Source organism: Ischnura elegans, chromosome 11, assembly GCF_921293095.1.
Source record: "Ischnura elegans chromosome 11, ioIscEleg1.1, whole genome shotgun sequence".
NCBI lineage: Eukaryota > Metazoa > Arthropoda > Insecta > Odonata > Coenagrionidae > Ischnura > Ischnura elegans.
The window spans coordinates 27731662-27744135 of NC_060256.1; the positions used below are offsets into that span (position 1 = coordinate 27731662).

At 42.0% G+C, this 12474-nt stretch overlaps 1 protein-coding gene across 3 annotated transcripts in view; it reads right to left on the bottom strand.

Annotated features, from left to right (window-relative positions):
• The window catches only part of LOC124168057 (titin-like), a 269897-nt gene that overhangs the window by 39830 nt on the left and 217593 nt on the right, over positions 1–12474 (bottom strand). For all 3 annotated transcript variants that reach the window (XM_046546159.1, XM_046546161.1, XM_046546160.1), the window contains one exon: positions 443–4314. In XM_046546159.1, coding sequence (XP_046402115.1) covers positions 443–4314 — 3872 coding nt within the window. The remainder of the gene's footprint in view (positions 1–442; positions 4315–12474) is intronic.

A 12474-nucleotide genomic window follows, 5' to 3' on the forward strand; every position in this document is an offset into this window, starting at 1 on the left:
AATTTAATTTTAATCCCTATAGTAATAATATTTAGACCAAAATTAATAATAAAAGTCTTATTAAAAATTGATAAAAATTTCCACAGTATAATTTAATTGATTAATTAAAAAAATTAATGTTTTTCTTCGTTTGTTTCTCATTTTTTTAATAAATATTTATCACTGTTCAAATCTGTTGTGTTCATCGTTAAACATAAATTTCATGGGTAATTCCGTTAAAAAGTAACTCATATAGTCACGCTGATTAAGATTGCGTCGGTGTCCCTACATATACAAAATTCATCATTTAAAATATGAAAATATTTTTATAAATTTGAATAAAAATAATGGAGGTTAAAGAGAGAGAGAAAAGAAGCATTTTGAAAAAGACTCTCGAGTAGTTTGACTCCATACACTTTATGGGCAGCTCTAGAGAAGATAAAACTTAAGAATATCCACGAACCTCAGTTTCGGCGTCACCGTTGACCTCACCGTCGACCTTTGACTTGACGGGCGTCTTCACTTTGGTCACCGCCGCTGGATCCTCCGTCGTCTCATGGGATCCATTCACTCCATTCGTCTTCTCTACCGAATCATTGGCGATGACCTCGTTCTTCACCTCCGGGGACTCCTTACCCGCTTTCTCGTCCACCTTTCCCACCGTCGGCGACTCAACCTTCGGTGATTCGCCATCCACGGCTTTGGCATCTTCACTGGAGACTGCATGGGCGTCGTTATGATTTTCGGATTTAATAGCCTCGTGGTCAGGTAATGAATTCACTTCAACACTCGCTGGAGGCGTCGCTACGCTCTCGGGCGTTGCTGCTTTCTTTTCTTCCGTCCCTTCCTCGTGGCTGTGGCCGTTCGTTGCCGCCTCGACCACGACCGTGTCCTCATCTACCAATTCCCCAGACATTCTAGACTCCCGATCCCTCCTCTCTGCTTCAACAACGGCTTCCTTGATTATTTCATCCACCTCAACTCTGCTGACCTCTTCAACTTCCTTCCTGACCTCCTCGGAACTCTTAGCTCTCTCTTTCTCTTCTACCACTTCTTCCTCTTGCTGAATGGCAGCGTTCAACTTCGCCTCTAAGGCAGCCAGCACCTCTGGAGGAGGACCTTGATTGGTTACAGTGCACTCTGGTACTTCTATATCTCCCGCAATTCTTTCACCTCCCTCTGGAACGATTATTTCTTCGTCTGGTGCACTGGGCACCGAAGGTTCAATCGCCTCGACTGTCGCCAAAGGTGATTCTTTACCTCCTTCAGCACTGCCTAATTTTTCTACAGCAATTTCTTCCTTGGTCTCCTTCGCAACTGGTGACTTCGGAGCGATTTCTTTTGGGCTTTCTTCTTCCTTCACTTCTGCCCTAGGGCTGGCTACCTCTGAAATACCCTCCAGACTCCCAGAGGCGGCGTCTTTGTTGAGCTTCGCTCCAGCCCCTTCGTCCTCAGACTGTTTCGACTCTGGCGTGACTGAGGGCGTCGCTGTGGCTTCCGGTGATATAGAGGCTCGCTCCTCTTCCTCGTCCTCCTCCTCTTGGTTCGGTGGCCAGTCTGCGTTGACGGGCGTAGGGACCCTCTTAACCAGCCCTCTCCCTTCCCTTAGCAACTTGTCCTCGCCGGCACCTTCCTCTCCCTCTTCCAACGACCCTCCGAGGTTTAGAACTTCCACCAATTCGAATGATGCGGACCTCGTTCTCCCATTGGCATCCACAGGTGACTGCACCTCAACGTCCTCGGTCATTTCAGGCGGTGGAGGGGGGAAATCTTCTTCAGCGTTACTCTCTTGTGCTGCTGGAGGAGGCGGAGGGAGATCCTTCTGTTCTTCTTCTTGCTTCTGATTTTCTTCCGTCTTTCCAATATCCGTCGCTGCGGCCTGTCCCAGAAGAATAGATGCAACTTCTTCTTCAGTGACAGATAAGGGTCTCTCTTGTGACTTTTGGACCTCGACCTCGGGGACCTCTGTCTTTGCTGCCTCCATATCTTCTGGTGGTGGGGGCGGAGGCATCGCTTCGGTAGCTTGCTGTTCGGACTCTTTCTCCGCCTCCGGAGGCGGAGGTGGGGGCAAGTCTTCGCTGCTGGCCTCCGATTTTTCCTTGGGAGACTCCGGTACGGCCTCCTCTTTCACCTCAGCCTTCATTTCAACTGGGACGTCATTTTTTACTGGCGATGGAACTTCCTCTTTATTTTCTTTGGATGGCGACACAGGTATCTCCTCTTCCCTTTGAACTAGGGAACTCTCTTCTTCAGCAGGTGCAGGAGACTGTTCTGCTTCTCTGCTTCTGGTTGGGGATAGCGGAGCAGGTTCGGCATCCTTAACTGCAGGTTCGGTAGGGGGCAAAATCGGTTCCTCTTTCGTAGGTGATACTGGAGCAGGGTCCTCCTTAGAGGTGGGTTTCACAGTGTTGTCGACTTGCTCTTGGACTTGATCAGCTGCTTTTGGTTCTTCTGGAGGCAACGATACGGTCTTCTCCTCTTTTGAAACTGCATCTTTTTCGTCTGCCATAAGAGGAGAAGGTTCATCTTCAACTGAAGATGGCGAAGGCTGTTTCTCATCCTGAGAAGGGCTAATTATGGGAGCAACTGGAGATGTAACTTCCGTTTCTTTCACGGGTGATTTCAGACCTGGTTCGGGCTCAGCAATTGGTGACGTCACTTCACTCACATTGCTAGCATCTTCCGTCACTTCTTTCACCTCGGTAGGCTGCTTTTCAACAATAGCATCCACTTCTTGCTTAGTAACTTCTTCTGCTACTGGCATAGCTTCTACCTCTTTTTGACTTTCTGCGGCGTCTTCTTTCGAGGAAACTTCCTTCTCCTGGGAGGAAGAGTTGGGTATCTCGGTGGAGCCTTCCGTCTTGACATGCACGACCGTATCCTGGCTGGCGGAATCTCCGAACCCGAAAGATTTTTCCTTCTCTATCCTCTCTCCATCACCATCCTCTTTGACACCGGTAGAAGAAACTTTATCCGTCTCCTTTTCCTGCGATTTGGAATCCATTGGCAATACGTTTTCGCACTTGCCTTCGGAAGCGGGGATGCTTTCCGTCTTCTCCACGACAGCGGACGCCGGTCGACTATTACTCTCACCATGAACGATCTCGGTTTTGTTTACTTCCTCCGGCACTTGCGCGGCTTCCGGAGGATCGCTGGTCTGTACCTCAGTGGCTTCGCCCGAGTCGGCGGCGGCGGCGGCTGGACCTTGACCGGAATCATCCGCATGAACGACCGCTATCGGGGTGCTACCTTCATCGGATGACAGCCCCGAGTCCCGCCCCTTGGGAGTCTCCTTGCCTTCTCCCACCCCTTCTTCCTGCCCAACCACCGACCTCCTTATTACGGCTGCCTCGGACGGAGATTCTTTGTCCTCTACTACGGCGGAATCCGTAACAATGCTATTCGACACCACGGACGTACTTTCCATTTCTTTCGAAGTGACGGAACTGGGTCGCGGGGCGTCGTCCTTGGCGTCATCGAGCGGTTGGTCATCAGGGGGCGTTATCGCGACCTCTGGTGGATTCGCGGTGGACTGCGGTCGACTGGCGGGAGTATCCCTAGACCCCTCTTGCACCTCCGTGCTTGGGGTCACCGGCGCCTCCTCTAGTGGCGTGATTTTTTCTCCCAGGGAACCACCCTCATCGTTAGGGGGTGAGATGACCACTGATGTTGGGGTAATAGTCCCCATGGGTCCAGGGGTGGACATCTGACTCCCGTCCTGTGCGTCACCCGTGACGGGCGACTTGCTAACCTCGTCCTTTGAGCCATCTGCCGTGACTGGGGAGATGGTGACCTCATCTTTCTTAATGGGTGAGACGGCATCTGATGAATTGGCTCCTGCAGGAGAGTCTGTCGCCTCAGATACCATTGTTTGGTTCGGGGTGACTGGTTCTACTGGGCTGGACGCTTCTTGGGACGCTGGCTGCGGCGTTTCCGCACTCTCCTTGCTGTCTGCCTTGGCAGGTGCTGAGGTTCCTTCCGTGGAGGAGCTGGAATCCGTTTTGGTGGTGGTATTTACTGCAGGTTCCGGCAGTGGCTCTGCTTTACCGACAGACTGCGATCCAGATGATGCCTTCGAGTGTCTCTTAGGTGGAAGGGCAGGCGGCTGGGAAGGGTCGACGTCTTCCGATGTTGCAGCGGTGGCCGCAGCGGCTGCGGCCGCCGCCTGTGCTTTCGCCTCATGCGACTTTTTAGGAGGTGGTCTCGGCGGTGGAGAGTCCTCTTCCACGCCCTCTGGCGCGTGACCATTACTGCCTGGAGGTGTCGTGGGCTTCGAAGAGCAAACGGCTGCGGCAGCTGCTGAAGATGGTGAAGGCGACAGTCCAGTGCTGTGAGCTGGAAAGATAAGAACGTGCACAAAATAGGGGGATTAGTCGCATATATGTTTACTATGAGCGGCTGGCACTGTTCTACAAAACAATGCCTGTATCATTTGGTTTTTCAATTTCATTTCAAAATGAACAATCACACATGACTTTGAGCAAGTAACGTATGGTATGTCTACTAAGTATATTGATTGCCGACGCAGCAAAAGAGAATCTATCAGTTTCCGAGACCAGAAAAGCATTGCCTTGGAAATCAAGAACGATTCGGACAGAAAATCATCGGCAACTTCAAAGGAATAACCTTAGTAAACCATCCGGTAGGATTCATCCAATACGTTATTTACTGGAAAAAAATATATACAATGTTATACGGAACCTCTCTTTTAGAATGGACATATGATTGAATTCTAAATCAAGTCAAAGTGCAAGTAAGTAAATGGATTAATGGGTATCACTTATCTCATTTTAATGTTTCACGAAAAAAATACCTCGGGGAGAGTTTGCACATTTTAATTTCAGGGGCATGATTTGGGGTATGGTCGCACAATAAAGAATATGAATTTCTAAATTAAAGTCTGGTGGTCTGGGAAAGAGGTATTGGGGTAAAAAGATATTTTGAAGAAATTAAATAAAATTGAAATTAGTTCAGCCGCAAATGACCTAGGTCAGTTCAGTCAGTTATTCAGCACCTAAGCATACTTGTACATACAAGAGTATGGTAAGAAGATATTTACATTGACATGCGAAGTCTTTAAGATAATAAGCCAAGTCCTTGCATTAGAAATCTTTGATTGCTCGAAAATTAACTAACATTTTGACCCATATTGATATGTTTTCCTATTCAATCGAAATTCTATCTGATGCACACTCAGCACACTCTTTGCCACCGACTGAAAAACTTAAATGCACTCTGATCGGATAAAAATAATTTTATGCGTGGTAATCAATCATTCCATGAAGACTTTTTGACTCAATTTACGGAATGAATAATCTTTCAAGAGTCGACAGAAATTTTTCAAGGCATTCAGCATATAGTACGTATTTGGGTATGAGAGAAAAATTAAAAAAGGCAGAGACATGAAACTTTATTCTTCTAGGGCGAGATATTCAAGTTTTAATTTCGTCGCAACCTGGAACCGAAAGAAATACCTTTTCCCCGAGGGATTTTAGCGTAGCTCTAACGTGGTATCACGCATAATTCCCTGCTGATGAGATCAAAGTATTAATTTCATAGATTTTTGACCTAATCAAGCACGAAAGTTCAAGAGTATTAGTAGGAAGCCCAGCAAGAGCTAATTGCTGGGAGCTGGTAGTGAATCCCCGCTAAGACGATTAAGAGCTAAAAAAAGGAAAACTGTGGAGTGTGTGTGAATGGCAGAAGCCGAGAAAATTACCAAGTACCCATTGTTTTCACTGACAGAGATAGTCCTCAACATTTTCTTCACACCAAGAATGTCTTTAATGGGTACTGCGATAAAGGTATTAATGTATTAACATGAGTCAGGAGACCTCAGGGTAGGCGAGGGTCTCCGCCCGCAAATCAAATATTTGGGGCTCCTAATTCCATCTGTTAGTGTTTCTAATTGTATTAAAAGTGGATGAAGATGCTTTCAATAAATACATAATGTAACATAAGACTAACGGTTTAAGTTTCCCTAAGGAAATCAATACGTCTTCATTACCATTGTGAAGAAATGTCAACAGGATTTTCCATTTGATATAGATAAAATAAAATGGAAGACTACCTAGGTTCGTACAAGCGAAATAAATCTATAAATATAAATCAAAGAAAGCATAGTTCACTGTCGTCATAAAATAATATTTTTCTACCATATGAAAGCTGAACTTAAATGCTTTACCCTTTCCCCCGGTCCCTGGCACAAATTGATTCAAAATTTCAACCAAATACAAATTTAAGAAAAAGTGATTAATGATAATTTTTTGTGATCATAAGGATTTCTCCTTGATGAATCGAAAATGCCCCCAAAATTACTGTGGAGTCCGAAAATATCGTTACTATTCTTCATCATTGCATGCTAAAATAAAAAAAGCAAAATATGCAATGTGATATAAATAAAATATTTATTCTAACCTAGCTGCAGTACGTTATTGAATAAAAAGTATCCCTGTCTTTCTTATATCAATATAGAAAGTGATCAGTTAATCGATGAATGTTAGAGTGACATCTGTTAGAACTATATTCTGGCCGATATTTCGAGTTAATGTTCCCATTATTCACTTAAAGGTTATGAAGAATTATTACTCTTGCTCGACCACATGCGTTCTGCTATTTTTCTTGATGTAATACTTGTAAAGAACTTGCGCTATGATACATAGTTTTTCAGGAATGTGAACTTTATGATGTAATGAGTAGAATGAATGAGAGTGAACTGTAATCAGCATTGATTTTCATCTCAAGTATAGAAACTTTACATCCACTAAAATACCAAGGAATCTTTTGCACAGCTTTGGTACATCTAAATTAACAGAGGCCTTCTCTGAAATTCTGAAGATGATAGCTTAAGTTTGAAACATGTATTACAGCTAAAATTTAGAGAAAACGGTAAGGATTAGGGTAACCAATTAATTCCCCGACGTTCAACGAACGTTAATACTCTTAGAAGATGTATCCAGGTTACTTAAGCACCATGAGGAGGAATCACCAGGGTAACTTTAGTAAACAGGAATAAATATACTGCAAGCATTCGAAACGTCACCACAACATGCACGTTAGTTCTTCATTCTCCAATTCCACTGACGTAATGTCATCAGCTAGGTGTATTCCAGTTCCAGGAGAGGAATTTCGTGTTATGCAATCACATGCGGTTATTCAACAGTTATATTGGCAAATAATACGCAGGACGGAATGCACGTCATACCCACGACGAATATTGAACGAAAGAAAAGTCGGAAAGTCAAATGATGTCGATGAAGCATCTTCGTCTATATCACATCATGCATTCAGAAACCTGCCACGCTGTATACGTATGCCTTCAAATCTTGAAGGCTTTTTCGAGAGGTTTTCTTCAGAATGCCATGAGCCAAAGAACATAGGTATTTCAATATTACAATTCCAACTCCAACTTCTAACTTTAAAATAAAATGTCGTCGTCACCGTCGTCGTATGAAGGAAATTTACGAACAATATCTAGCAAATGCATAACTCAAGCGCTGCATTCCAGAGCTATCTTAGCGGTTAGCAATTGTCTTTATGAATTGATGATTCTTTTCATAATTTAGGCCGTAAAGTGCTCACAGTAAGTCAAAGTATAACACATAGCAATGATTACTCGTTTTGAAGACAAAGCCATTTATTAAACTTTATTTGGTGAATTTTCAAGAGTAATAAAATCTAAAAATAAAGTATGAACTTTTGAGGGAGGTTAATAACACGTTATTCTTAACTTTCAACAAACGATATAACAACGGGCCAGGGTTTCGGTCATATCTGCCGCTGAAAAGCAGATGGAAACCCAATAACCAGCCTATTAATACTAACATAGATTTTCACAAACGAGAAAAAGTTATTGTTATGTAACGTAGAGATACCGGGAATTTACGAAAGAGAGCGTTGTCAAGATAAATAATTTATTGAAAGAAGGCCAAACTACATGAAGTTTCAATTTATTTTGAATAAAAATTTCCCAGATCAAAATTTATGCGAAGGCCTAAGGGCTGCATTGAGGAAATAAAGGTTAAAAAGAATGAACTTGGTTTAGTGGCGCGTTGGCCGTGCCTGAATGAGGCATTGACCTTAAACTTTCAGGAATGATTTCATCGCTTCCAATACAACATGCGTTGCCGTTGCTCTTCATTATAGTTCATTTATCAGGAGAGAATCTTACGAAATGTATTTCCAAACCAATTTACACGTTAAAACAATTGAGTGGTTAAATACTCCAGGGATTTAGATATTTAAGAGCAATCTTAAATTTTCGTCTGATATTTTCCTAGAAAAAACAAAATCACATCGCCTATTTCCATCTTATTTTATCACCTCTTCACTTACGATATTTATAACCCCTTTAGAGACGAAATAAAGGTTATTTAGGGGAGGAATTTAAGGGTTAATATATGCTTTAGCCACTCCCAACAAAGATCCGCGCAGTGGACGGTGGTACAGGGGAAGGAAATATATCCCCAACCCTAAATGTGTGGGATTAACATGTCTTTACCTTAGTGTAGGATGAGAGTATCTTAGTAGGAAGACCGCTCGGTAACTAAACAAATGGCCCCCGTTTCGAAGTCCGGAATAAAAACTACGGAAACACCACCCAAAAGATCCTCGGTTTGGGAAGTGGATCAGGGTTGGCGAAGAGTTGGTACCCCTACCTTGATAGCGTGTTATGCTTAAGCCTGTACCCTCAAGTGTCACCACGAGATCTCGTTCAATTTTGCCAACTGTTAGGAAATGCATACCCATGCTGCAGAGTTTTGTTTCAGCTTCCAACACTCAATACTTTTTGACATAATGGTGACGGGAAGTGCAAGAGTACTAGGGAAACGCTTGAATGTAACGCAACCCGCAATGCAATAACAGTTCCTCAAGGCCGTTTTACACGGGGCACGTCATTGCAGAATCAGTTGTGCACCTTACGAAGGCGCAGTCGAAATTGCGTCGTGTAAACCGCTGAACTGATAGAGCACATGCGAGAATGCGTGGACGTGAGATACCAAAATAGCCCCTGTTCCAATTTCGTTCATGCATTCGCGCAATTCCACGCCATTTTAGAAATTAATGCAGTTCTAACCTGCGAAATTCCGTTCCCCGTGTAAAACGGCCTTTATACTCCGTTGCTAGGGTGGAGAGCACTGACGGTGTATTGTTTTGTTATGGGCTACATACCTTTAGGCATTTTCCTGGTACTTTCCGTCGCTAATATCTCGAAAAGTATTAAGAGTTGGCGGCTGAAACAAAAACTAGACCTTGGGTATCCATTTCCTAACATCTAGCAAAATTTGAACTAGATCTGCTCGTGATACTTGAGGAACTTCCCTTGTTAGTCTACGATAGGCTAACCTTACGATCTAAAGGGAAAGAGCCTAGGGAATGAACCGCTGAGGTAATGAGTATTTTAGTGTTGATGTAGGATGACCTTCACTCTTCTCCACTCAAACCAGCCTACGGATTGGATCACTGAGTGAGTTAATACGCTTAATGTGTAAGCAAAAATAAATCAATAATTTTTGTCCTACATTCATATATTCAGAAAAATCAACAATTATTAGGATTTTTCTTCATAATTCATTTCCCTAGATGAATCAATTGAACTTCCGATGGTGAAGGTAGAACATTCATTGGAAAAGAATAATTATGACCGTCATATAATGGCATTGAGCCAGTGAATTTCTCAGAGATGCAGGTGAAAAAATTCATCATAATTGGGGATTTTCTTTGAAAAATTATTATTCCTGGTTATTCTTATGGAGCTTTGGTCAACACTAATAATTTCCTCTTTGATAGCCTGTTTTTTTATTACTTCCCTAAGCCTTGGTAATGCTTAAATAAATATGTGAAACCTTGGTGCAAGGAAAATAATTCGCATTGACCACCCCTTGGTAATAATAACCTGATAAAAAAGATATTTTCACTAACCGCCCTATATTCACTACGAAATATACAGCTAATCATCACCTATTCATATTTTTCCTTCACCAATCATTTCCCTCGAGATATCCATCGAATTTTCCAGGGCTGGAATAAAGGGTGGTACGAGGAGGCATGCGTAGTCGGAAGTGGGGTAATGGAGTGGAATGGACGTCTCATACCCTCGGGAGACTCCGCCAAGGACATGGCTGCGTCGCCGCGGTCACCCGAGAAGCCGGTCAACAATCAAGAAGAGGCCAAGAGTGCGGTCAAGTGGAAGGCACATATCGTTTATTGGGGATGAACCCTCTGGAGAAATGCTATTCGATACCCACCCCCAATCATATTGATCCCATGATTGCAAATCGGAAGACTCGGCGACTGGAACGCAATATATCCGGGTTGGAGGTTATTCACCATCACCTTCGACATGCCGATAGGTTATTTCTTGTGAATCGCGTGCAAATACGCCGCGCAGAATTGTCCAGAATCGCTTCACGTGATTGAAAACGCCAATGCTTCATCTGGTGAGAAAAAAATCAAGAAACTATCTTTTGTGTGTTGCCTCATGCATCGGAGATTTGTGGGGACTTGAACATTTTCCAATTGAAGCTTGTAATGCAGCTAAATATTTCAAGACAGTATATAATAATAATAATAAATTGTTTATTACTCCAAAAAATAAAAAGTACAGAATAGAATTAATTATATAAAACGGAGTAACTTTAGGTAGCCATTAAGGACAACCTATGACATATATGTAGAAAATACCTTTGCCATTTGAAATAGGTGATACGCAGGTAATGTTTTACAATTCTCTCCGTAGTATCTGTGAAGTAAAGAACTGCTGAGACAATGCTAGCCCATGAGGAACAAAATGATGAATTATCATTTAACTATTATATATAATTCAGCGAGGAATTTGATGTTTGATCAAGTGATTGAAAGCCATTTAAATGATAAAAAAACATCAGAAATAACTTCGAGAATAACGCTTATGCCCTTACAAATTATGAAAAAGCATAAACTTTAGCGAGAAACAGCTATCATTTCCTAAGAGAATGACGGAACAAGGAAAATGATCTATAAATACAGACATTCTTAACTTAAAACAATAAGCGAATACATGGAAACCAAAATTGATTCGTTCATTACAGATTAAACCCTATTACCGACATTTTTTAGAATTTTACTTTTCAGTAAATTATGAATGCACAATTTTAAATACATCGTTTGGTGAGAAACTAGACATCTGCAATAATTCTATAGGCTTTAGACTAAGCATAAGATTATTCTTATAACTCGGAAACTCCTAAATTACAAAAGTAAAAATCTTTTTAATTTCCCTAGCATTAGCAAATTGTTAGGCATGGGTTTCTGCAACAAGCGATCCAATTGTTCTCGACTGGAGAACTTTTCTTCTATAAATCTGGGAATATTTCATTCATTGAACGTATAGACACCAATTATCCAGCCAACGAATAAAACTGATTCTTACCATTTTTCGGTGTACTCAGCAAATTATTTAAAGAGACAATCAAAGACGCACGATTATCAAATCGGCTACCAAAACGCTCCAAATTAAAGAAATTTAAAATGATTTTTTTCCCAACTACCGATACGCAGTTGGCTCTGGTTAACCGAATCATACCATTGAAATCCGGCAAAATTCCTTTCACGGCGCATATCCCATGAACCGTACTATCTGAAGCACGTGTGTAAAACATGCAAATCACAAAATACATTACATTATATTGATACGGTGTTTAAAAAAAGGCAGTTCTTCTGGAGTATTCAGCGCGATTTGAAAAGCAGCGATCAGTTAAATTACATAGCGTGCCTAAAGATTTTATTAAAATTAGCAGTTTCCAATCGTATATTTTAATTCTTCCAAAAATTGAAAATTATATAAAATGCTGTGCACATTATTTAACGTTAAAAAATCACGTACGTTGGAATATTTTGGGCTAAACATTTTTTACGCAAAATTATGGAAAAAAGAAAATAGCAATATCGGAGAAAATAACAAAAATCGATTGAAATACCCAAATAAAATAACATATAAATAAAATTAGTCGAAATTATTCTGAAATTATTTTCCGTATTGCACTTGACACGGCCTCTACCGCAATATCCCTGGAACAAATATCGATAGGTATGCAGTTTTACGCGACATTTTGGAAAAGAGCTATCAGTAATATAGAAGAAAATAAAAAATCGATTTAAATTGGTAAATAAAACCAAATGTGATTCAAATTAGACGAAATAATTCAGAAGATACTTTCCATATTGTACTCGATGCGGCTCCTACCGTAATAACACTGTCACATTGTCGATAGGTACACTCCACCTCTGCGTGTTCGGCTTCACGGTTCGCGTGACTCCTCAGTGGCAACACCGTGAACCGATCGCTTGTTTACTCCAACAAGCAGGGGTAGGGGAGGTGACGGAATGTTTGGGAAGGGAGTTGGGGATATAATGTACGGAGTGCAGAGTTAGGGTTGGAGCTGGCAAGCAGAGATTGGAGTGGAATCGATCTTTGAGTACATTTACGACTCATCAAGTCCTCTGTTGCGTCCCTGG